This window comes from Pristis pectinata, chromosome 14 (genome assembly GCF_009764475.1).
Source record: "Pristis pectinata isolate sPriPec2 chromosome 14, sPriPec2.1.pri, whole genome shotgun sequence".
Lineage (NCBI taxonomy): Eukaryota > Metazoa > Chordata > Chondrichthyes > Rhinopristiformes > Pristidae > Pristis > Pristis pectinata.
Window position 1 is genome coordinate 606,086 of NC_067418.1, and position 25,704 is coordinate 631,789.

Sequence of the window (25,704 nt, forward strand, 5' to 3'; positions counted from 1 at the left end):
TACTAACTGTGCCTCGTACATTCACATTCAAATCATTTATATAAATTACAAACATCAAAGGTCCCAGCACCAACCCCTGTGTCACACCACTAGACACAGGCCTCCTGTCTGAGGAACAATCCTTGACCATCATCCTCTGCTTCCTACCGCTGAGCTAATTATGAATCCAATCTGCTATCTCTCCCAGATCCCATGCATTCCAGACTTGTCTGCCATGAGATACTTGTCAAAGGCCTTGCTAAAGTCCACGTAGACAACATCCACTGTCCTACCCTCATCTACCCTCTTGATTACCTCCTCGGAGGACTCCAAGAGATTTGTCAGACATGACTTCCCACTCAAAGCCGCGCTGACTGTCCCGAATCAGACCCTGTCTCTCCAGATGTTGGTAGATCCTTTCCCTCAGAATCCCCTCCAACAATTTACCCACCACCGATGTCAGACGCAATGGCCTGTAGTTTCCTGGCTTGTTTTTGCTCCCCTTTTTAAACAATGGTACCACATTAGCCACGCTCCTGTCCTCTGGAACCTCACCTGTGGCCAGAGGCGAAGCAAAAATCTTTATAAGGGCCTCCGCAATTTCTTCTCTAGCTTCCCACAAAATCCGAGAATGCACCAGGTCAGCCCTGGGGATTTAGCCATCTTAATGCACTTTCCAATACTTCTTCCCTGCTAATTCATATGTGGATACCAACTCCCTGCTAATTAGTATGTGGTTCCTTGCTCCTGATATACTCATAGAATGTTTTGGGATTTTGCTTATTCCTACTTGCCAAGGACACTTCATGGCCCCCTTTTGCCCTCCTACTTTCTTTCTTAAGTTCTCTCGTAATCTCACCACCTTTGTCTTTCACCCTACCAGAAGATGGTCTCCCTGAACTCTTACTAACTCTCTTATAAAAGACTCCCACTTATTAGCTGTCATTTTACCTGCAAGCATCTGCTCCCGGTCGGCATTGGCCAGGTCCTCTCTTATGCTATTGAAATCAGCCTTCCCCCATTTTGTCTTTAACTTGAGGACAATCCTGAACCCTTTCCATAACCATCATGAAACTTACAGAATTATGGTCACTGTTCGCAAAGTGTTCTCCCACCAACACTTCCACCTTCTGCAACAACAAACAACCTGCTGGACAAACTCAGCAGGTCGAGCAGCATCTGTAGGGGGAGAAGGAATTGGTGATACTTTGGGTTGAGACTGAGAGTGGAGAGGGAAGATGGCAACCAAGTGCTTCCCACTGTGCAATGTTTGGTGATTTCCTACCTGGAGCTTTGCAGGTTTCATTTTATCCCATGTTTCTGGGTGTTGATGACTGTACCCCATTTGTAATATATTTTTCGGCTTGTTTCAGTTTTTGTGGATCCAATTGGTCATTAGAACTTGTGCGGCATAAAGTTAGCACACTGAAAGTGGGTAAAATTCAGTTTTGAGGGACGTTCCAATGTCTTTCAGTACATTGCCATTAGAGGGCATCAGTGTCCACATTAAAACCTGACTGCCTTTGGTACAGAAAACTTTTAAGATTTAAGATTTCTTTATCAGTCACATGTACATCGAAACACATAGTGAAATGCATCTTTCGCCTAGAGTGTTCTGGGGGCAGCCCGCAAGTGTCGCCACACTTCCGGCACCAACATAGCATGCCCACAACTTCCTAACCAGTACATCTTTGGAATGTGGGAGGAAACCGGAGCACCCGGAGGAAACCTACACAGACACGGGGAGAACGTACAAACTCCTTACAGTCAGCGGTGGGAATTGAACCCGGGTCGCTGGCGCTGTAATAGCGTCACGCTGACCGCTATATTACCGTGCCTATATACCTATGGCCTCTTGTTATTAGCACCTCTACTACGGGAAACGATTCTGGACTGTCTAGCCTATCTATGCCTCTTATAGTTATATATACCCTCAGTCCTCTTTGGTCCAGAGAAAAAAGCCCAGCCTATCCAATCCTTCCCTTTATCTGAAGTCCCTCAATCGGACGGTTGTCAGATAAACCGCAATTACACTTCTTGTGTAGTCTCATTTAATGAACTGCATTATGGTTTAAAGTGTTGAAATTACATGGAGGAAAGAGCCTAGAATTACAAAAAGGTTATATTTAGAATATTAGAAATATTTTAGAGCCAAGAAACAAGATATGATTACAACCTGAAGATGATACGGATTATACTCCGTAAACCAGGTAACTGGGTGGGATTTCATAACTGTATGAGTATTGGAAAGGTGGGTAAAGAATTTTTAACATCTTCCTAAGGCTTCCTTCTGTTAGTTCTGGGTACAGGATAACCCATGTAAAGAAAGTGATCCACATGTTAAAATGGTTAAGAGGAACAATCCACAAATGCTAATTATGCACTGTATTTTCAGGTAGTACTCTCTTGTAGTTCTGGTCAGTATGAACTAAGCCTTGTATGTTTTCCTTTGGTTGCTCTGTCTTGGTCACGAAGGTATATAAACTTATATCAATTAACTTTTTCAGTTTCCCAGTGTTCAAACTGTTCCTCGACTTTTCTCTGCTTATTTCTTGCGCTCGCTGTATTTCTTCATAGTCTACCGATTAATCTTCTCCCTTTCACATCTTCTGCCTCACACCAGGGACTGGGAACACTAGAAGGATGCAATAAGCAGGAGAATGGATACCCTGGTGATAGTAGTGAAAATATTAGCTTGGTCTTTAGGAGCAGGAACAGAGTACCCGTGAGTTTCATCGATTCATCGATGCATCGATCAAGCCACATTTAAAATATTCGAGTTGCCATTGTCAGTGTGCAGTACTGAAGGCGATAGGTCTAGGTTGAGTGACTATGGATTGCAGATGATTAAAGGTGGACAGTATATTCTCAAACAGCAGGACGAAAGACGAGAGTTGAGATAACATTCTCCTGAGTACACTTGTAATGCAAGTCACTTTCTAGATGCTGATGGGTCTGCTACATATCCCAGCATTTTAATTCCCAGCTTTCATTATTTGAAGGTGAACTGTGTATAATCCAGTTATTTCTGCAGCTGACCGTTGGATACAGGCAATATTGAGGGTCTCATCTTTTGATCTTTCCTAGTCAGGAAGAACCACACTACAGATTGGAGAAGGACTCCCCACAGACAAAGCCACACTGATAGTGGTTCACACCGATGGCAGTATTGTCGAAACAACAGGACTGAAAACACCAGTGCACCTATACTCAAGGTACTGACCTGTACTAAACCTGTGTTGCAGGCACCTCATGGGAGCCAGTGGAAAGTGGGCTTGGGGGGAGTTGGGTTTGTGTCATCTCTGGGGGGACTGTGAGGTCAGTGGGCGACAGTGAGATCTGGGGGAGAGACAGAGAGGTCGGGGGGACAATGAAGTCACGGGGAACTGAGTGAGGTTGGGGGGAGTGTCAGTGAGATCTGGGGGCAGACTGTGAGGTTGGTGGGGGGAGTTGAGTGGGGGGAGTTGAGTGAAGTAACCACCCTCTCTCTGTGCTGCGGAGCTGGGGGGGGGGAACAGGGAGGGAACTCTGGGGAGCTGGTTGAGTGAAGCACCCTCTCTCTGTGCTGTGGGGCTGGAGGGGGGGACAGGGAAGGAACTGGGGGAGCTGGTTGAGTGAAGCACTCTCTCTCTGTGCTGTGGAGCTGGGTGAAAGTGCTCTTCTAGTTCTGCTTTTGCATAAAGGTTCAAACTCAAATCTGAGTTCAGGAAACGGGCTTAGAAAGTGGACATTGAAGGAGAAATTGTTGCTCATGAGATAAATAGAACACAAGTAAGGACAGGTTATTTCTCATAGTTGCCCTTTAGTGCTCAGAGCATAAAGATATGGCAAAATAAATTATGTAACAGAGTACATTCCAGCAAGGTCAGAGTTCCTTAATTGCTTTATTATACAGGGGGGCATGTTTACCAATTTACTTTCCCTTTAATGTTTATAGAGTCATAGAGTTACACAGCACGGACACAGGCCCTTTGGCTCAACTATTCCATGCCAACCAAGTTGTCTATCTGAGTGAGTGGTACTTGCCTGTGTTTGGCCCATGTCCATCTAAACCCTTCCTATCCATGTACCTGTCTATGTGCCTTTTAAATGTTGTACTTACACTCACCTTTACCACTTCCTCTGGCAGTTCATTTCACACACTCACCACCCTCTTTGTGAAAAACTTGCCTGGATTAGTACATGTAACTATGATGTAGCCTAATAGCCATTTCAGAAAGTTGGTTGAGAGAAGGGCAGGACTGGCAGCTCAATGTTGCAGGATTCAGATATTTCAGACACAATGGAGAGGAATGCGCTATTGATAAGGGAGAATGTCACAGTGGATGTTGGATATGTACATTTTAGTGAAGCATTTGACAGGGTGCCTCATGGTAGGCTGATCAAAGATTAAGGCACATGGGATCCACAGTGACTTGGTAGATTGGATTCAAAATTCAAATTCGGCTTGGTACGGCAACTGCTCTGCCCGTGACTGCAAGAAACTGCAGAGATTTGTGGACACAATTAAGCACATCACGGAAACCAGCCTCCCCTCCATGGACTCTGTCTACACTTCTTGCTGCCTCGGTAAAGCAGCCGACACAATCACCCACCCACCCCGGACATTCTCTCTTCTCCTCTCTCCCATCGGGCAGAAGATACAAAAGCCTGAAAGCACGGACCACCAGGCTCAAGAACAGCTTCTATCCCGCTGTTATGACTTTTGAATGGTTCCCTAGTCCGATAAAATGGACTCTTAACCTCACAATCTACCTCGTTATGACCTTGCACCTTATTGTCTCCCTGCACTGCACTTTCTCTGTAACTGTAACACTTTATTTCTGCATTCTGTTACTGTTTCCCTTGTACTGCCTCGATGCACTGATGTGATGAAATGATCCGTGTGGATGTTATGCAAAACACAGTTTTTCACTGTGACAATAATAAACCAATTTACCAATGATAGAAGACAGAGAGTAGTGGTGACTGAAGGTCTGTGACCAGTGGTGTTCTGCAGCGATCAGTGCTGGGACCTCATTATTCATATATATATCATTTGGGTGAAGATGTAGGTGATGACATGGAATTGGCAAAGGACACAGCAGGATATAGACCAGTTGGAAATGTGGGCAGAGAAATGGCTGATCATGTTTAATCTGGTCAAATGTGAGGCGTTGCACTTTAGCAGGTCAAATGTAAGAGAAAAGTACACAGTAAGTGGCAGGATCCTAAGGAGCAATGACGTACAGAGGGATCTTGGGGTGCGTCCATAGCTCCCTGAAAGTAGCGACACAGGTAGATAGGGTGGTAAGGAAGGCATTTGGTCATTGGTCAGGACATTGAATATAAAAGTCAAGAAGTTATGTTGCAGCTGTGTAAAACTTTGGCTAGGCTGTATTGTGTGCAGTTTTGGTCACTGCATTACAGGAATAATGTGGAGGCTTTGGAGAGGGTGCAGAAGAGATTCACCAGGATGTTGCTAGATTAGAGAGTATTAGCTATAAGGAGTGGACAAACTTATACGATAGATCTCTCAATCTATGTAGTCATGCACTTTATTTGTCTACCTGCACTGCACTTTCTCTGTAAATGTAATACTATATTCTACATTCTGTTTTTTCCCTTTAGTACTACCTCAATACTTATGTATGGAATGATCTGCCTGAATGGCATGCAAACAGAAGCTCTTCATTGTATCTCGGTACATGTGACAATAATAAACCAATTACCAATTATCAAAGTTGGGTTGTTTTCTCTGGAGCGGTGGAGGCTGAGGGGAGACCTGATAGGAGTTTATAAAATATGAGAGGTATAGATAGGGTAGACAGTTGGAGTCTTTTACCAGGGTCAAATACTAGAGGGCAGGGGTTTAAAGTGAGAGGGAGCAAATTCTTAGCACAGAGAGTGGTGGGTGCCTGGAATGGGCTGCCAGGGGAGGTGGTGGAGGCTGATATGATAATGGTGTTTAAGAGGCATTTAGACAGACACATGAACAGGCAGGGAATGGAGGGATATGGACCCTGTGCAGATGGGACTAGTTTAAATTGGCATCTTGGTTGGCACAGACATGGTGGGCCGAAGGGCCTGTTCCTTGTGCTGTACTGTTCTATGTTCTATAATAGCTGACCTGCCTATTCCTACAAAGTTGTACCTTGTGAAAAATTGAGAAGAGAGTATATTTTGACTTTAACATTCCTTCTCTTGGTTTGACATTAGGTCCACAGACACCATCCACTCCTCTGACACCAGGCCCTGACAAAGATGGAACAAAATACAACTGGGATCCTTCTGTGTATGAGAATGAGCTACCAGTCAGATGCCGAAATACAAGTGGAATTTTGTTCAAAAACAAGTTGGGTTCTGGTGAGAAAAACCTGGTCTTCCTTGGGTTTTCCTGTTTCATATGCAAAGCTTTTGCAGATTCATTGAGATTGCTTGCTGTGATTAATAAATAATAACATATGCCTTTTTCCTGACCAGAGCCTCAATATCTTTTGTCAGCCAGGGTTCCATAATCCTGCCAGCTCTGCCCTTAACTCCAACAGGACCATGCTGGTGCTAAACTCTTCCCATCTCACATCTCACATGCCAGAAATTCAAGAACGTCAGGGGGCAGAAGTGAGTGTAGTTGCTATCACTAAGGAGAAGGTGCTTGGGATACTGAAAGATCTGAAAGCAGATAAGTCACCTGGACCAGATGGACTACAACCCAGGGTTCTGAGGTAGCTGAAGAGATTGTGGAGGCATGGTCACTAGAGTCAGGAATGGTTCCACAGGACTAGAAAATCGCAAATGTCACTCCACTCTTTAAGAAGGGAGGGAGGCAAAAGACAGGAAATTATAGGCCGGTTAACCTGACTTCAGTGGTTGGTAAGATGTCAGAGTCTATTATTAACGATGAGGATTCAGGGTACTTGGAAGCACATGATAAAATAGGCCAAAGTCAGCAATGGTTTCCTTAAGGGGAAATCTTGCCTGACAAATCTGTTGGAATTCTTTGAGGAAGTAACAGGCAGGATAGACAAAGGAGAGTCAGTGGATGTTGTTTACTTGGATTTTCAGAAGGCCTTTGACAAGGTGCCGCACATGTGGCTCTAAACAAGCTAGGAGCCCGTGGTATTACAGGAGGGGTACCAGCATGGATAGAAGATTGGCTGACTGGAAGAAGGCAAAGAGTGGAATAAAGGGGGCCTTTTCTGGTTGGCTGCCGGTGAGTAGTGGTGTTCCGCAGGGGTCGGTGTTGGGTCCGCTACTTTTCATGTTATATGTTAATAATCTGGATGACGGAATTGAGGGCTTCACGTACAAAGATAGGTGGAGGGGCAGGTAGTGTTGAGAAAGCAGGGAGTCTGCAGAAGGACTTGGACAGGTTGGGAGAATGGGCAACGAAGTGGCAGATGGAATACAGCGTAGGGAAGTGTACGGTCATGCACTTTGGTAGAAGGAATAAAGGCGTGGACTATTTTCTAAATGGGGAAAGAATTCAGAAATCGGAGGTACAAAGGGACTTGGGAGTCCCAGTGCAGGATTCCCTAAAGGTTAACTTGCAGGTTGAGTTGGTAGTAAGGAAGGCAAATGTAATGTTAGCATTCATTTCAAGAGAACTCAAATATAAAAGCAAGGATGTAATGCTGACCCTTTATAAGGTGTTGGTCAGACCACATTTGAAGTATTGTGAGCAGTTTTGGGCCTCATATCTAAGGAAGGATGTGCTGGTGTTGGAGAGGGTCCAGAGGAGGTTTGCAAGAATGATCCCGGGAACGAAAGGGTTAACCTGTTAAGGGTTAACAGGGTCTGGGCCTGTATTCCCCGGAATTTAGAAGGATAAGGGGGATCTCATTGAAGCCTCCCAGTAGTGGGAGAGTCTAGGATCAGAGGGCACCGCCTCAGAACAAAAGGACGTCTGTTTAGAACAGAGATGAGAAGGAATTTCCTTAGCCAGAGGGTGGTGAATCTCTGGAATTCATCGCCACAGATGGCTGTGGAGGCCAAGTCACTGGATATATTTAAAGCAGAGGTTGATAAGTCCTTGATTAGTAAGGGCGTCAAAGGTTACGGGGAGAAGGCAGGAGAATGGGGTTGAGAGGGAAAAGTAGATCAGCCATGATCGAATGGCGGAGCAGACTCGATGGGCCAAATGGCCTAATTCTGCTTCTATGTCTTATGGCCTAATGGTCTTAAAAGCCTCCCAATTGCCAGACATCCCTTTAGCAGCTAACAGCCACTCTTAATCAACCTGTCCAAGTTCCTGTCTTAACACTATCAAAATTAGCCTTGCCCCAATTCAGGACTCTAATTTGTGGACAAGTCCCACCTTTTTCCATGACTATTTTGAAACCAATAGAATTATGGTCACTGCTCCCAAAGTGCTCCCTCACTGACATTTCAGTCACTTGCCCAGCCTCATTTCTAAAGAGGAGATTGATTGTAGTCCCCTCTCTTGTAGGGCCATTTACATATTGCTTGTGAAAAATTTCCTGGACATGCTTAACAAACTCTGCCCATCTAGTCCCTTAGCACTATGGCAGGCCCAGTCAATATTAGGGAAGTTAAAATCACCGTCTATTACAACTGTATTTTCTGTACACCTATTGTACAGCCTTTTATTGTGTTAAAGGCAGATGGCTGTACAAATGTGTCATCCTTTGAGGTCAGGGATCGTTAATCAGTTTGGTTCAATGGAAAGGAGTTTTGCTGCTAAATAAGTGTATGGTTTGCATGTGATTTTCGTGTGACAAGTGCATAGAGTTAGAAGGAAGTGTGAGTGACCTGCAGTCTTGTTTCTAGGAGGCCGAGGGCGTTGCATTAAGCACGGAGAGAACTGGTTCACTCCCACTGAATTTGAAGGGATGGCAGGTCGCGCTAGTAGCAAAGACTGGAAAAGGAGCATCCGTTACGCTGGCCGCCCCCTGCAGTGTCTGATACAAGTAAGAGTGTGCTGCAGTGCAAGTCACCACCTAATCATCATTGGCAGCTTAACAATCACGTACATTTTGCTTCTGTGTGAATAAACGACTCGGGGAGATAATAGTATTTCAATTTATTCTCACTACAATCTGTTACTAACTGTTCAAAAGCAAGGGAAAAACATACAAAGAAAATGCAAGAGCTGGGAGATAAAACACGCAGCTTCTGAATGCCGTCAGCTTATGACATGCATCCTGAAGTTTAGAAAGCTTTAACAGTCTGCTTTTTCATGGAAACACAGCATCTTGCAGCACGGATTGAGGCTGTCTGGCCTGTCATGCCTGTGCTAGCCCTTTATTGGAGCAGTCAGGTCTTCTGCCGCACATCTACTCCTTGTCTGTAACTATGTGAGTTGCTCATCCTCTAACTTTTGTCCAATTCCCTTTTAAAGTTATTGTGGGACTACTTGCTGTATCTCTTCAGGTAGAACACTTCATGTCCCAAAAATTCTGTGAGTGCCAAAGTTACTTGTCCTTCCCTCTCCAAATATTTTGGAAAAGATTCTGAATCCACAACATTAGAGAGACTGGAAAGTTTGGGAAGGTGAAAATAGTTGAAGTTCATGGTGACTCCAAGAGCTGCAATCTGCCAAGACAAGATGAGATCCTGGTCCTCGAGTTGATGTTGGGATTTATTGGAACAAGGAGACCAAAGTCAGATAGAACCATAGAACCATAGAACACTACAGCACAGAAAAACAGGCCATTCGGTCCTTCTAGTCTGTGCTGAAACTTTATTCCGCTAGTCCCATTGACCTGCACCCAGTCCATAACCCTCCAGACCTCTCCCATCCATGTATCTTTTAAACTTAAGAGTGAGCCCACAGATAGCTCTGTGGAAGTGGATGGAGAATTAAAATGGCAGGCAGCTGGAAACCCATGATCACCCCTGTAACAGCACTCACCTGCTCTGTGTGTGGTTTCCCACTGCAGAGGAGCACTGAATGTAATCCACTAGATCGGAAGAAGTGTAGACGAATTGGTGCTTCATCCATCAGGAACGCTTGGTTCCTTGGACGGTGGGAAGGAAAGAGGTGAAAAGACAAGTTTTGCATCTTTTGGGGTTACATGGGAAATGTGAGGGAGGGAGTGGCTGGTGGAAGAGGGAAAAGTGAACGAGGGACGTGGAGGGAACGTTCCATTTGGATTGCTGAAAGGTGGGAAGGAGCATCTGATAATGGCATCTCATGGTAAGGTGTTGGAAATTACAGAGGGTAATCCATCAACTGTGGCTGGCAGTGATGCAGATGAAGTTATGGAGAACCCCATCCTTGCTCTGGGTAGGAGGAGACGGGATGAAAGCTCTGCAGCTCTGGTGGGGGGGACCATGGTTAAGGGAAATAGGAAAACATCTCAAGCACTGGTGTGGAATGTGTCATCTTTGGAAACAGATACTTTGGAGCCTGAGAAACCGAGGGAATGGAATGGAGTGACTTACAGTTATTGGCTCGGCTTCCTTCAGCAGCCCCTGCTGCTGATTCGAAGCCAGATCCCATGATATTTTGCTGTAAGGAGAGGTTGGACAAACTTGGGTTGTTTTCTCTGGAGTGTTGGAGGCTGAAGGGAGGCCTGATAGAAGTTTATAAAATTATGAGAGGCACAGATAGGGTAGATAGTCAAGAGTCTTTTTCCCAGGATGAAAATGTTAAATGCTAGACGGCATAGCTTTAAGGTGAGAGGGGGAAAGTTTAAAGGAGACTTACAAGGCAAGTTTTTTTACATAGAGTGGTGGGTGCCTGGAACGTGCTGCCAGGGGAGATGGTGGAAGCAGTAATGATACTAATGTTTAAGAGGCACTTAGTCAGACCCATGAACAGGCAGGGGATGGAGGGATATAGATCATGTGCAGGCAGATGGGATTAGTTTTGATTGGCATAGACAAGGTGGGCTGAAGAACCTGTTCCTGTGCTGTACTGTTCTATGTTCCTTGATATTGAACTACCTCTTCTCTCCCAGGTATGTCTGATGGCCTGAGTCTTATTCTCAGTGCCAATACTTTGACAAGAACCACCACTTTTAGCTGTTCCCCCCTCCATTATATATTCTGACCTGGGGGAGGCTGATAACCGATCAGAGTTCATGTTCACATTTGGAGTTGAGTGTCTGCTCCTCCTGCCCTGCATCGTTCCTCTCAGATAACTGTGCTGCTGAACCTGCTCATCCTTCCTTGTCAGCTTGATCAAGCCCCACCCTGACACCTTCTCTTTCTGCTTCAGTGGCAACAGTCCCCGTTATTGCTTCCCATCATGATCCCAGCTCCCACATTTGACATCAGCTGGAGAGTTACCACAGCATCACATTGCCCACACTCTGTGGTTTCAATGCCTGCTAGGATCTGCTCTGTGCCTCTAACCATGACCGACCCAGAGTTCTGCACCAATGTGCCTGGAGTTGGTACATCAACATTGTGCATTTATTTGCCATATTGAGCATCATAGAACACCTGAGGATGCTTCACAGGAGTCTTAACAAAATGCAACACCGAGCCAGAACAGGAAGAGTTATATAAAGTTTGGTCAAAGTGAGGTTTAGGGAAAGAGTTCAGGTGAATGGACCATGGACCTGCTGTGAACAAGATCTCTTTGTAAATGGTCTAGTCTTGAAATACCGCAGGTGCTGGGTGAAAGCTCATTGACCTGAAGCTTTAACTCTCTCCACAGCTGTTCCCTGACCTGCTGAGGATACCCAGCATGATTTGTAGAATGGGTTAGAGATTCCATTCAATGTTGTGGTTTTTCACGTCAATGGGTACAGGTGCTGATTCTGCTTTGCTCAGAACCAACCCGTAACCCTGCTTGATTATTTCTCTGCTTCTGTCTTCCAGGATGGCATCCTAAATCCCCACGCAGCGTCCTGCACCTGTGCTGCCTGCTGTGATGACATGTCTCTGGTAAGGTGTTGGTTGGGAATTGGTGTTATAATGGCAGCATCCTCTTGCTGGACATCACTCTGGTATTTCAGTGAGTGGCACTGAGTGAACTGTTTCAGTTCATGCTGGAACTGAGCAGATGCCCTGTGAGAATTGCTTCCCAGTGAGACTCACGTTAATGTTCCTTGGAATACGGTTGCCGTAGTCTGTATTGGGAGCTTTTAACGGCAAGTATGCTTGGACATTAGTTTCTGTAGGTTTCAGCCCCAAGAAATGTGGGCTTGCATTTCTCCAGCGCCTTCACGCTGTCTGAATGCCTGAAGCCCTTTAATGCTGGTTAAGCACTTTGACAGTCTCCCCTCTGTCTCTCAGACACAGTATAAATTGTGAGGTATATAAAATGATGAGAGGCATAGATAGGGTAGGGAGTCAGTCTGTTTCCCATTGGTAGGTGTGTCTAAAACTAGGGCAAAGGTTTAAGGTGAGAGGGAGGAGGTTCAAAGGGGATCCGAGGGCTTGGTGGAAGGAATCAGAGGGTGGTAGTGAAGGGTTGTTTTACAGACTGGAGGCCTGTGACCAGTGGTGTGCCGCAGGGATTGGTGCTGGGTCCTTTATTGTTTGTTATATAAATGACTTGAATGAGAATATAGGTGGCATGATTAGTAAGTTTGCAGATGACATCAAAGTTGGTGGTGTGGTGGACCGTGAAGAAGGTTGTTTAAGATCAACTAGGAGAGTGGGCCAAGGAATGGCAGATGGAATTTAACTCAGACAAGTGCAAAGTGATGCATTTTAGGAAGTTAAACCGGGGCAGGACATAAACAGCCCTGGGGAGTGTTGTTGAACAGAGTGACTTTGGGGTACAACTACATAGTTCTGCAAAAGTGGCAACATAGCTGGATGGGGTGGTGAGGAAGGTACAGTATATGGTGTGCTTGCCTTTATCAGCCGAGGCATTGAGTATAAGAGTTGGGTCGTCTCAGTACAATTGTACAAAACATTTGTTGGGCTGCCCTTGGAGTATTGTGTGCAGTTCTGGTTGCCACACTACAGGGAAGATTTACAATTCACAGGCATACACCTTCCTTACCACCATGTCTACCTGTGTTGGCTGGATTGGAGAGTTTGAGCTATAGGAGGAGATTGGATAGGCTGGGACTGTTATCGCTGGAATAAAGGAGGCTGAGAGGCGACATGAGAGAGGTATATAAAATGATGAGAGGCATAGATAGGGTAGGGAGTCAGTCTGTTTCCCATTGGTAGGTGGGTCTAAAACTAGAGGGCAAAGGTTTAAGGTGAGAGGGAGGAGGTTCAAAGGGGTAGTTGGTATCTGGAATGAGCTGCCAGAGGAGGTGGTGGAGACAGGAACAGGAAGAACATTTAAGACGCATCTGGACAGGTACTTGAATGAGCGGGGCACAGAACTGTATGGAATTAATGCAGGTGTAGGATGAGTATAGATCGGCTTGATGGTATAGACATGCTGGGCTGAAGGGTCTGTTCCTGTGCTGTACAACTCTAGGCCTCCATCCATGGATTGTGAGACCCTCAAACCTGGAAAGTTCTTGCCTACTCATCTAGTTTTAGAGGGTATTCACAGTTGCTGCTTTAAATGCGCTGTGTACTGTGTGATCCCATAACTAGGTGAGAGTTCCTTGGATTGGATGAACCAACAGTCCTATGGTGAGCCAGTGTTTTCTTACAGTAGTTCTGAAGTAGTTTCCAGGTGGGAAAGGGAATCAATTCATGGGGCGGTGACATCACCTCGGGGTGGGGCGGGGAAGGGGAAGAGATATCACCATCCCTCCTGATCCTGTTCCTTCCCAGACAGACAGGTCAGGCTGTTGTACCTCGGCATTGCTGTTAGACAAAGCAAATGGTGTTGGTACAATGGCATGGAGATGGGAGGGGGAAGCGAGAGTGTCCTCCCTGGCACAGCGCACGTCCCATCAGTGGTGGTGTTGTTGTTGGAATCCTGGACCTGGGCGGGGGGAACAAGTTTCGTGTCATTGGGCTGCAGAATGCCAAATTGATGCAGGTGGAAGGGGGGTAGCATGCTGTGCAAGGAAGGGCTTGTGTGGGTTAGGACAGAGAGCGATTGGTGGATGTAATTTTTGTTCCTTGGTCACAGACCGGTCCAGTCAGGCTCTTCGTTCCCTACAAAAGACGCAAAAAAGAAAACGAACAAAGTACTGCTCCGGTTAAGAAAGAATCTCCCAAGAACATCACTTTACTGCCTGCGGCGACTGGAACAGCCTGTACGTCACAACACTGAGAGTGTCTTCGTGTCACTCGGTTGGTGAGGTGGTAAATGTGGGGTGGGACTGACCAACCCTCGAAGGGGAATCAGTTCAGCTGTCAGCTAGTCATTGACTATGGTCCAGTAAGGGTAAAGTGCCTTCACTGAGAAGTGCCAGTATCTATAGGATACCCTACAGTAGCTACCCTTGGTGATCTGGAGGTTCTGATTTTGGATTGAGCTCAAGTTACAGACAATTGTGATGTGAGATATTCTCTATAGATAGTAAAACTGTGTTTCTCTGAATACATCAAAAAGTGTTTTACTGTTCATGCATCTCCTCTGCCTCCCCTACACTCTGCACTGTTCTCCAGTGGTGGGGCATATGATGTGAAGATGATACCAGTGACAGTAACTATACCTCCCCTCACCCTGCCTCCCTTGAGGACACCACTCCTTTTTCCCAGTTTCTTCATCTCTGGTGCATTTGTTCCCATGATGAGGCTTTCCACCCTGGTGCCTCTGACATGGCCTCCTCCTTCCCCTCTGCCATTGTGGATGGAACACTCAGCCACATTTCATCTTTTTCTCTGCTCTCACCTCCTTTCCCCAGGACAGAACGAAGACAGAGCTATCCCAGCACTCGCCTTCCATCCCCACCCACACTCCCTGTCCCACGTACCTTCCCATGCAAACAGAAGAGCTGCAACCCCTGTCCACTTACCTCTACCCGTCCCACCACCCTGGGACCCCGTCAGTTCTTCCAGGTGGAGCAGCGATTCACTTGCTGGGTGTTCACAATGTGGAGAAACAAATGCAGTTTGGGTGATCACTCTGTGGAACTCCTGCACTTGGTCTGCAAGGGTGATCCTGACCTTCCTGTTGTGGGTCACTTTAATTCCCAATCCCAGTCACAATCCGACCAGTCTGTGATCTCCTGCACAGCTATGGTGAGGCCCAACATAAACTAGAGGGACAATTTATCTTCCGTCTGGGCACTTTCCAACAACTCTCTCACCATTTCCTGTTACCATGGTTACGTCACCACCCCCAGTTCTTTAAACAGCCTTGCTGACGGTCAGTGCTCATGCCCCTTATCACCTGACCTATCTCAATCTATCTACCCCGCCTCCCCTCTTTTGTCCCCTATTACTGCTCTGCTTCTCCCTCCTATATATTGGGCTTCCCCTTTCCCTATCTTCAGTCCTGAAGAAGGGTCCTGACCCAAAACGTTGACCACCTGCTTTTCTCCATGGATGCTGCCTGGCCTGCTGAGTTCCTCCAGCATCATCGTGCTTTACATCTAGATTCCAGCATCTGCAGTCCTTTGTTCCTCTCTTAACCTAGCTCTGTTAAGGCTTTTGTCCTACACCTCACTGCTCCCCCAAGTTCAGCTTTGAACTGACTGGCTGACTTCTTCCAGTATTACTGTTTTTGTTTCAGATTCTAGCATCTGCAGTTTTATTTGCTTTCCACTGTTCCACCATTGGGGGCTGTGTCTTCAACTGCTGAGATACTGAGGTCTGGAAATCCCCCATCAAACCTCTCCCTTTCTGAGCTTTTGCTCATCCACCCTAAAATCCCCTTATGGAACAACGAAGTGTACAGCTCAGGAACAGGCCCTTCGTCCCACCATACCTGTGCTGACCATGGTGCCAATCTAACTAATCCCATCTGCCTACACGTGGTCTATATCCCTCCTTTCCCTGCCTGTTCATGTGTCTGTCTAAATACCTCTTGTTCTTGTATCTGCTTCCACCACCTCCCCTGGCAGCACGTTCCAGGAACCTACCACTCTCTGTGCAAAAAAAATCTGCCTCACACATCTCCTTTAAACTTTTCCCCCCTCACTTTAAACCTATGCCCTCTAGTATTTTACATTTCTACCTTGGGAAAAAGACTCTATCTGCTTATTATTTTATAAACCTCTATCAGGTCTCCCCTCAGCCTCCACCGCTCCAGAGAAAACAACTCAAGTTTGTCCAACTTCTCCATATAGCTACTACTCTCTAATCCAGGCAGCATCCCAGTGAACCTCTTCTGCACCCTCTCCAAAGCCTCCACATCCTTCCTGTAGTGGGGGGACCAGAACTACACACAATGGTCCAAATGTGCCCTGACTGAAGTTTTATACAGCTGCAACATGCCTACTCAATTTTTATGCTCAGTGCCCCGACTGATGTAGGTAAGCATGCCGTATACCTTCTTCACCACCCTATCTACTTGTGTTGCCACTTTCAAGGAGCTATAGATTTGCACCCCAGGATCCCTTTCCTCTTGTATTTGACCTCCCAAATGCATCACCTCACACTTGTTTGGACTAAACTCCATCAACTATTTTCTCTGCCCATCTGCATCCTACTGTATTCTTTGACAATCTTCTTCACTATCTATAATTCCACCAATTTTTGTGTCATCTGCAAACATGAATCAAATTTACTGATCACCTTATGCAGCATCTCGTGATGCCTTTTATGATAAAAGCACTACTTGGATCCAAGCTAAGGATGTCCCTCTGTTCCTTACAGTTCCCTTTTGTACGCCAGCTGAGAATGACCACGTCAACAGAGGCCAAACTGCTCCGGTCCAGGTGCACCTCTAGCCTGTGCAAGCTTTAGGTACTGCCTGTGCTGAGATCTTGCATCAATTAGGATAGACATATGGGAGGTAGAGGGGGAAACATGCCTCTGCCAGGAAGACGCAGAGGAGAGAGGAGGAAGTTTTGGACAAATTTTATACCAGCCTTTGAATTGATAAGCCTTGCAAGAAACGGAATCACCTTAGAAACTGGACATGAAAGTATTGAATCCTGGTGGTCTACAGTGAAAGTTCTGTGCTTTAAACTATTCAACTGATTTATTTCCAGTTACAATGACCCCAGCTGGTCAGATCACTCCCTCCGGGACACTGGCCTTCGAGCGAACATCTACAGCAGATGCCACAGCCATTATTTCAGATGGTACAACACAGGGAGACGTCTTCACCAGTACCACAGGTAAATCACACTGCTTGTTTCACACAAGCTTCGTAGTCCACCTTCCTCATCCCAGCAGCCAGGCCTCCATCCCAGCACTCAGCTGTTCAAGGTGCAGCTATAGCCTGAACCTTTTCATGTGTTCTGTAGGGTGCAAGTTACATTAGCAATGCTAAAGTGCTGCTTACTGAACCAGGGGAAAGCCCAAACTTCAGTCTGCAGTTTTTGTCAGTATCACGAGATTATTCACCACCTTTTGCATGATGTACGTATGCCTATTTACTCTTTACTTCCCTTCCTCTCTAACATGTTCTTCTTGATGGTCTCAATCACTAACTTGGGTAGTGAGTCCACAGCCTTGTATGTAGTGATCTGCTCCAATGACTAACTGCTTCACAGCGATTGTCATTCTCAATGTCATTTCCAGTAGACTGGATCAGCCAATGCCACCCCAGCCAAGGTGGGAACTGTGTGACCCTGAGCAGTGAGCACACTGACTCAGGCTGGAATGCAGGCCAAAGATTGTCCAGAGAGAAGCAAGAGCTGCTGGGCTGGAACTGGTGGTTAATCACAAACCATCCATGGTCTGAACTCAGCCAATCTTCACGGGAGAGCTGCATGAGCCCTCCTGAAACAGCCTTTTATACCATGATGGAATTGTGTAGGCTCAGAGTAAGCCCACTGCCAGAAAAAGGTGAAGCTTTGACAGCCAGCAGGTCATGTCCCCAGTGTGGCTGGGAGTACGAAAGACCAAAAACAAATAGACCCCGAAACATTCTAAACACATTTAAATATGCTCAGAACAATAAGCAAGATGAAATTATACCTCCTTCACCTCCATTCCTCCCCACTGAAATGAATAGGATGTGCTTCCTGGACCCAGGAAGCAGCTGCTTTACAGTTGCTGGTTACATGGAGAAGTTTCAGCTAATGTTTCCTTGCAAACCTTGATCTTTGACGTTGACTATCCTTGCTGGTGAGAATTGAAGTGAGATAATGTCAGCAGTTATACAGAGTCATAATAATTCTGCAGAATCTGTCCCCAGAGGAAAGGACTGAAGTTACCTAAGTGCTAATTGCTCTTATCATTGCTAATGTTCTTTCTAAAGTTAGCAATTGTGATGATCACAAGGGAGAGCTGCTGCATGCACGTCTGGTTTTAGAAAGCAAATCACAATCTGTGAGCAGATAAAAGGCAGGTTCCCCTAACTTCCCTCTGGTTGTCTTTGTTCTTCTCTGGAGCACGTGGGCAGATGCCTGTTGTGGGGTAGAGATCCACACACGTGATTCTGGATAGAGTTAATTAATCGTCTTGTAAAGGGAACTTGAGGGAACAATGACCAATATAATTGACAAAATTTTACATTCAGTTTCAAAACGGTGCAGTTCCCAATGTCTAGAACAGTGGGAATGGCAATCAGGGCAGGAGTCTGCTCCTCCTGTAGGATGTGGGAAGTCAGGGAAACCTCCAGTGTCCCTGAGGACTACACCTGCAGAAAGTGCCTCCAGCTGCAGCTCCTTACAGAGCGTGTTAGGGAGCTGGATCTGGAGACGGATGAACTCTGGATCGTTCGGGAAGCTGAGGAGATGATAGACAGGAGTTACCAGGAGGCAGTTACATCAAGAGTGCAGGATGCAGGTGGTTGTGTGACTGTGAGGAGAAGGAAAAGGAACAGGCAGTTGGTACAGGTTACCCCAGTGACCATTTCCCTCGATAACTACTATATCAGTTTGGATGCTCGGGGGGATGAGTCACCGGTGGAAAGGCACAGTAGCTGGGTCTCTGGCGCGGAATGTGGCTCTGTGGCTCAGAAAGGAAGGACGGGGGGGGGGGGGGGTGGGAGAGAAGTGCGATAGTGTTGGGGGATTCGTTGGTTAGGGGGACAGACAGGAGATTCTGTGGACAAGATCAAGACTCCCAGGTACCAGGGTCGGGGACATCTCAGATCTAGTGCACAGCATTCTTAAGGGGGAGGGGAGCCAGAAGTCGTGGTGCACATTGGCACCAACGACATGGGTAAGATAAGGGATGAGGTCCTGAAGAGCGAGTATTGGGAGTTAGGAAGGAAGCTATAAAGCAGGACCTCAAGGGCAGTAATCTCTGGATTGCTGCCTATGCCACATGCCAGGGAAGGAAAGAATAAGAAGATACAGCAGACTATTGAGTGGTTGAAGAATTGGTGCAGGGAGCAAGGGTTCAGATTTGTGGATCATTGGGATCTCTTCTGGGGAAGGTATGACTTGTACAAAAAGGGAAGGGTTACACCTGAACTTGAGAGGAACCAGTGTCTTTGTGGGCAGGTTTGCTAGAGCTTTTGGGGAGGGTTTAAACTAGGTTGGCAGAGGGATGGGAACCAGAGTGTTAGTTTAGAAGATGGATCAGTGGCGTAGAAGTAGATGCGATGTGTACAGAGACTGTGAGGAAGGTAGGCAGGGCAGGGATGGGGCATAAATGCAGTCAGTTGGATGGGTTGAAATGTGTTTACTTTAATGTGAGAAGTGTTAAGAATAAGGCTGATGAACTCAGAGCACAGATCAGTATGTGGAATTATGATGTTTTGGCCATTACAGAGACTAGGGCAGGGAGTGGCTGCTTGAGGTTTGGGGTTTAGATGTTTCAAAAGGGATAGGGAGGGAGGTAGTAGGGATGGGGGAGTGGCAGTGCTAATCAGGGATAATATCACAACTGTAGTAAGCGAGGACATCAAAGAGAGATCCTCTGTTGAGTCAGTGTGGGTGGAAGTCAGAAACAGGAAGGGAGCAATCACTCTATTGGGAGTATTTTATAGGCCCCCAAATAGCCACCGGCACACCAAGGAGCAGATAAGTAGGCAGATTTTGGAAAGGTGCAAAAATAACAGGGTTGTTGTCATGGGAGACTTCAACTTCCCTAATATTGATTGGCACCTCCTTAGTGGGGCAGAATTTGTTAGGTGTGTCCAGGAAGGATTCCTGACACAGTATGTGGACAGGCCTTCTCTGTAGATTGTCACCTTGTCGTGGTGGAGAAGCTTGTGTGGTCCTGAGATCCCGAGAGCGATGCCGTGTGGAGCTGTGCTCCTGGTAGGGTCACCCATGGCGGTAAGGTTGATGGTGAGGTCCCTGACAAAGAACGATCCAACCAAGTCCTCAACGGTGGAACAGGTGGACGAAGTTATTTCGAACTCAACAGCTGTGAAGGCGGATGAAGGCTGCAACAAATCCATCAGCTCCAATCGTCGTGGTTTCCATGCCATTGGAATCAGTTGGTTGATTTGTGAAGTATCGTGTGCTTTTTGTAGTGCGACATCAAGTACACTTTGAACAAATACACACACAGGCGTCTTCGCTCTGTGGGCTTGAGAGCCCATAAATAGATCAACAGAACGAAGACCATCATCCTCGACCTCAAGGGATAGCCATGACGATGTGGACAGGCCGACTAGAGGAGAGGCCATTCTGGATCTAGTACTAGGCAATGAACCTGGTCAGGTAACAGACTTCTTAGTGGGCGAGCATTTCGAGGATAGTGAACACAACTCTCTGACCTTTAGCACAGCCATGGACAAGGATAGGAGCAGATGATATAGGAAAGTATTTAATTGGGGGAGAACTTGGGAGCTTAAATTGGGAAAAGATGTTCTCTGGTAAATGCACTGCAGAAATGTGGAGGTTGTTTAGAGACCACTTACATGGGATTCTAGATAGGTTTGTCCCACTGAGACAAGGAAAGGATGGTAGGGTGAAGGAACCATACTTAACAAGAAAGGTAGAAGGTTTAGTCAAGAGGAAGCTTATTTAAGGTTTAGGAAGGAAAAATCAGACAGGGCTCTTGAGAGTTACAAGGTAGCCAGGAAGGAGCTTAAGAAGGGACTTAGGAGAGGTAGAGGGGGACATGAGAAGGCCTTGGCAAGTAGGGTTAAGGAAAACCCTAAGGCGTTCTACACATAAATAAGGAACAAGAGGATGACTTGGGTGAGGGTAGGACCATTCAGGGATAAGGGGGGAAAATGTGTTTGGAGGTGAAGGAGGAAGGGGAGGTCCTGAATGAATACTTTGCTTCAGTGTTCACCAGGGAGAAGGACTTAGACGAACGTGAGGTTAGCATAGAACAGGCAAATGTGTTGGAGCATGTCGAGGTTGAGAAAGAAGCAGTGTTGGAGCTACTAAAAAGCATTAGGATAGATAAATCCTCAGGGTTGGATAGGATATACCCTAGGTTACTATGGGAAGAGAAGGAAGAATTGCTGGAGTGTTAACAATGATCTTTGAGTCCTCCATGGCCACAGGAGTGGTACTGGAGGATTGGAGTATGGCAAACATTGTTCCATTGTTCAAGAAACTTAATAGGGATAATCCCTGGAATTACAGACCAGTGATTCTTACTTCAGTTGTAGGCAAACTATTGGAGAGGATTCTTTGGGACAGGATTTATGAGCATTTGGAGAAGCATAGTCTTATTGGGATAGTCAGCATGGCTTTATGAAGGGCAGGTTGTGCCTCATGAGCTTAATAGTGTTTTCTGAGGAAGTGACAAGACAAATTGATGAAGGTAGTGTGGTGGATGTGGTATATATGGATTTTGGCAAGATGTTTTGACAAGGTTCCCCATGGTAGGCTTATCCAGAAAGTTATGTGGTATGGGATCCATGGAGAATTGGCTCTGTGGATTCAGAATTTGCTTGCCCACAAAAGGCAGAGGGCGGTTGTAGAAGGGGATTGGTGACCAGTGGTGCTCCGCAGGGATCTGTTCTGGCACCCCTGCTCTTTGTGATTTTTATAAATGACTTGAATGAAGAAATGGAAGGGTGGGTTGGTAAGTTTGCAGATGACATGAAGGTTGGTGGTGTAGTGGATCGTGCAGAAGGTTGTTGTAGGTTGCAATGGGATTTAGACAGGATACAGAGCTGGGCAGAGAAGTGGCAGATGGAGTTCAATCCAGACAAGTGGGAAGTGATACACTTTGGAAGAACGAATTTGAAGGCGGAGTACAAGGTTAATGGGAGGATTCTTAGCAGTGTGGAAGAACAGAGAGGTCTTGGGGTCCAGGTCCATAGAACCCTCAAATTTGCCATGCAGGTTGATAGGGCAGTAAAGAAGGTGTATGGTGTGCTGGCCTTCATTAGCCAGGGGATTGAGTTCAAGAGCCGCGAGGTAATGTTGCAGTTCTATAAGACCGTTTGGACCACACTTGGAATATTGTGTTCAGTTCTGGTTGCCACATTACAGGAAGGATTTAGAGAGGGTGCGGAGGAGATTTACAAGGATGCTACCTGGGTTGGAGAGTATGCCTTATGAGGAAAGGTTGAGCGAGCTAGGGCTTTTCTCTTTGGAGCGACGGAGGATGACAGGTGACTGGATAGAGGTGTATAACATTATGAGAGGCATAGACAGAGTGGACAGCCAGCACCTTTTCCCCAGGGCAGTAATGGCCAATACTAGAGGTCATCCATTTAAGGTGCATGAAGGAAAGTTCAGGGGAGATGTTTTTGGAGGTAGGTTTTGTACACAGAGAGTGGTGGGTGCCTGGAATGCACTGCTGGGGGGTGGGGGGTAGTAGGGGCCGATACGATAGGGTCATTTAAGAGATAATTAGACAGGCACATGGATGTAAGAAAAATAGAGAGTTATGGGAGGTGAAGCAGAGAGGGGGGATAGATTCAATGTGGATAAGGTTGATATCGGTGAGCACAACATTGTGGGCCGAAGGGCCTATACTGTGCTGTACTGTTCTATGTTCTATGTATGTTAAACTCTCATCTTTAATTTGAACAAAGGAATTACAGAGATATGAGGGGTGATTTGGCTGATTGGGAAAATACTCTGCAGTTATAGAGTCATTGAGTTATACAGCACAGAAACAGGCCCTTCAGCCCATCTGGTCCATGCCGACTGAAGTGCCTACCTAGTTAGTCCCATGTGCCTGTGTTTGGCCCATTTCCCTCTAAACCTTTCCTATCCATGTCCCTGTCCAAATGTTTTTAAGTGTTGAGTTGTACCCACCTCTACCACTTCCTCTGGCAGCTTGTTCCATATACCCACCACCCTCTGTGTGAAAATCTTGCCCCGCAGGTCCCTTTAAATCTTTCCCCTGTCACCTTAAACCTATGCCTCTAGTTTTAGACTCCCGTACCATAGGGAAAAGACTGTGGTCATCCCACTCATGATTTCACAAACCTCCATAAGGTCACCACCTCAGTTTCCTTCACTCTAGGGAAAACGGGCCCAAGCCTATCCAGCCTGACAACATCCTTGTGAATCTTTCCAGCCCCCTCTGTAGCCTCATCACGTCCTTCCTGTAGTGTGATGTGGGACCACTCAGTCTGGCCTGGAGCCAATGCATTACAACAAAAGCGAAACAGTGCAGCTGTTGAAACCACTGGAAATGTTCGCAGTGTCTGATGGGAGAGGGTGTAGATTTAAGCTTGATAATTTTTAAATCAGGAAATAGCAGGTAAAAGAGGTTTTACCAGAGGACACAGTTAGAGACAATGAGGGCATAAACCAAGGCAGCAACGTCTGTGATAGTGCGGAAGACCAGAGGGATGGCAGAGTCAGGCAAAGCGTGCTTCCTATCATTGGTCCACGCTGTACTGCTGTCCGCGGGCAGGTCTGTGAGAACTGCTGGCTGGCTGCGCTGACCATATCAGTCCATTCCAGACCACACCCATGCCCTGGGAATGTGGAGGTGCCTTCGGTATCGTGCTCTGTCTCTGGACTGAATCCACTGGTGTTCAATAATGACCTGAACTGAGGGTCTGCATTCACACGTACTCTCTCAGCTTTACACTGTCCACTGCCAGCACATCTAGTGGGGCCCTCATTAAAAAGCTTAGTGGTTGATTTTTATTTATTATTAATGTTAATTAATATGGAGAGCACTGTGGGGCAGCTGGTAGAGCTACAGCCTCACAGTGCCAGAGACCCAGGTTCAATCCTCACCTCCAGCACTGTGTGGAGTTTGCACGTTCTCCCCGTGACCGTGTGAGTTTCCCCTGGGTGCTCCAGTTTCCTCCCACATCCCAAAGACATGCGGGTCGGTGGGTTAATTGGCAGTGATAAAGTGCCCCCAGTGTGTGGGTAAAATCTGGGAGCGATTGAAGAGAATTGTGGGGGGGAATACAAAATGGGAGTGTTGTAGGATTGGTGTGAATGGGTAGTGGCTGGTTGGTGCAGATCCAGTGGGCCGAAGGGCCTGTTTCCATGCTGCATCCATCTGGGAGTAATGTGAGAATTTTTGTCAGTTGATTGTACATGAGGATTTATAATTTTTTGTTAATTTAGTTTTTTTGTTGTGCTTTATTCAATGTTTCTAAATGGAGAAAAGGCCCTGGGCAGTTGGAGCTGTGGGAGGTTGTGGTGACAGTCACTGGACCGAGCCTTGGCACTGCCTGCACCATGGTTGGTGCTGGACCTACCCCACCTTACGGAACGGTCACAGCGGGGCAGGTCTCAGAGCTGTCGGCAGCTATCCGTGAGGTTCACGTACAGGAGAGTTGATGGGGATGACTGGGTCCAGCGCGATGCAGGCCATTATAACGCATCGATTAGTTTTCTTACTAAAGGCCGCATTACACCCGAGGTATTTGTGTAGAATCTCATGGGCTCCAGAACACATCACCACTGAAAGCCTCACCACTGGTGTGAGAACAAACTGCTTCTTACACTCTTCCAACAACTTTTTCAAAGATAGCAACAAAACTCAATGTGATTCTGGATAGAGTTCGGCTATAATTAAAACAGTGTAATGTTTGATGATAAAGGCATTCTGGCACCTTTAGTGTTGCTTGTGTCGTCTGTCAGGCTGCGCTGTCCATGGGAGCTGAAATGCTGAAGCATCCTGTACTTTGCCAGTTCTGCTCCAGATTTATTCATTGCCAGTTTATCAAGATCACTTGGCTTTAAGCCCCATTTAGTTCTTTTCAACTGGTGCACTTTATGCCTGAAGTGACACAGGTTCGCTCTGAGGTTCCTGGATGACAAGAACAGCTGCAGGAACCACAGCCTCACTGCTGTCTTCAGAGACAATCAAGCAACAAACCTGTGTCAGCACAGTTTTGTGCTAGTGGTACTCTCTGATTAACAAGCAGTTCCTAGTCAGGGCACAGACCTGCCTCAATATCAGCATCAGTAAATCTCTCCAGCACCAACCATGGTGCAGGCAGTATGTAGACAGGTCAAGGAGAGGCCAAACTGGATCTCGAACTAGGCAATGAACCTGGTCAGGTGACAGACCTCTCGGTGGGCGAGCATTTTGGAGATAGTGACCACTACTCCCTGACCTTTCGCATAGCCATGGACAGGGATAGGAGCAGATGATATGGGAGAGTTTTTAATTGGGGGAAGGGCTAATTATGCTGGTATTAGGTAGGAACTTGGGGCCGTAAATTGGGAACAAATGTTCTTAGGGAAATGCTCAGAAGAAATATGGAGGTTGTTCAGGGACCACTTGCATGGGGTTCTGGATAGGTTTGTCCCACTGAGACAGGGAAAGGATGGTACGGTAAAGGAACCATGGTTGACAAGAGAGGTGAAATATTTAGTCAAGAGGAAGAAAGAAGCATACAAGGTTTAGGAAGCAAATATCAGACAGGGCACTTGAGAATTATAAGGTAGCCAGAAAGGAGTTTAAGAAGGGACTCAGGAGAGCTAGAAGGGGGCATGAGAAGTCCTTGGCCAGTAGGATTAAGGAAAACCCCAAGGCGTTCTACATGTA

The 25,704-nt window shown here is 46.4% G+C and overlaps 2 protein-coding genes across 3 annotated transcripts in view; both read left to right on the forward strand.

Annotated features, from left to right (window-relative positions):
• LOC127577946 (deformed epidermal autoregulatory factor 1 homolog) overlaps positions 1-6,217 on the forward strand; it is a 32,524-nt gene extending 26,307 nt beyond the window's left edge. The window contains exons 3-4 of the mRNA XM_052029653.1: positions 3,067-3,194; positions 6,178-6,217. Coding sequence (XP_051885613.1) covers positions 3,067-3,194; positions 6,178-6,217 — 168 coding nt within the window. The remainder of the gene's footprint in view (positions 1-3,066; positions 3,195-6,177) is intronic.
• Positions 6,160-25,704, forward strand: part of LOC127577765 (deformed epidermal autoregulatory factor 1 homolog) — a 49,743-nt gene continuing 30,198 nt past the window's right edge. Inside the window, exons 1-5 of one of the 2 annotated variants that reach the window (XM_052029309.1) lie at positions 6,160-6,324; positions 8,749-8,888; positions 11,752-11,817; positions 13,928-14,054; positions 16,902-17,030. In XM_052029309.1, coding sequence (XP_051885269.1) covers positions 8,811-8,888; positions 11,752-11,817; positions 13,928-14,054; positions 16,902-17,030 — 400 coding nt within the window. In that variant the 5' untranslated portion in view covers positions 6,160-6,324; positions 8,749-8,810. The remainder of the gene's footprint in view (positions 6,325-8,748; positions 8,889-11,751; positions 11,818-13,927; positions 14,055-16,901; positions 17,031-25,704) is intronic. The other variant, XM_052029308.1, reaches the window with a different exon arrangement.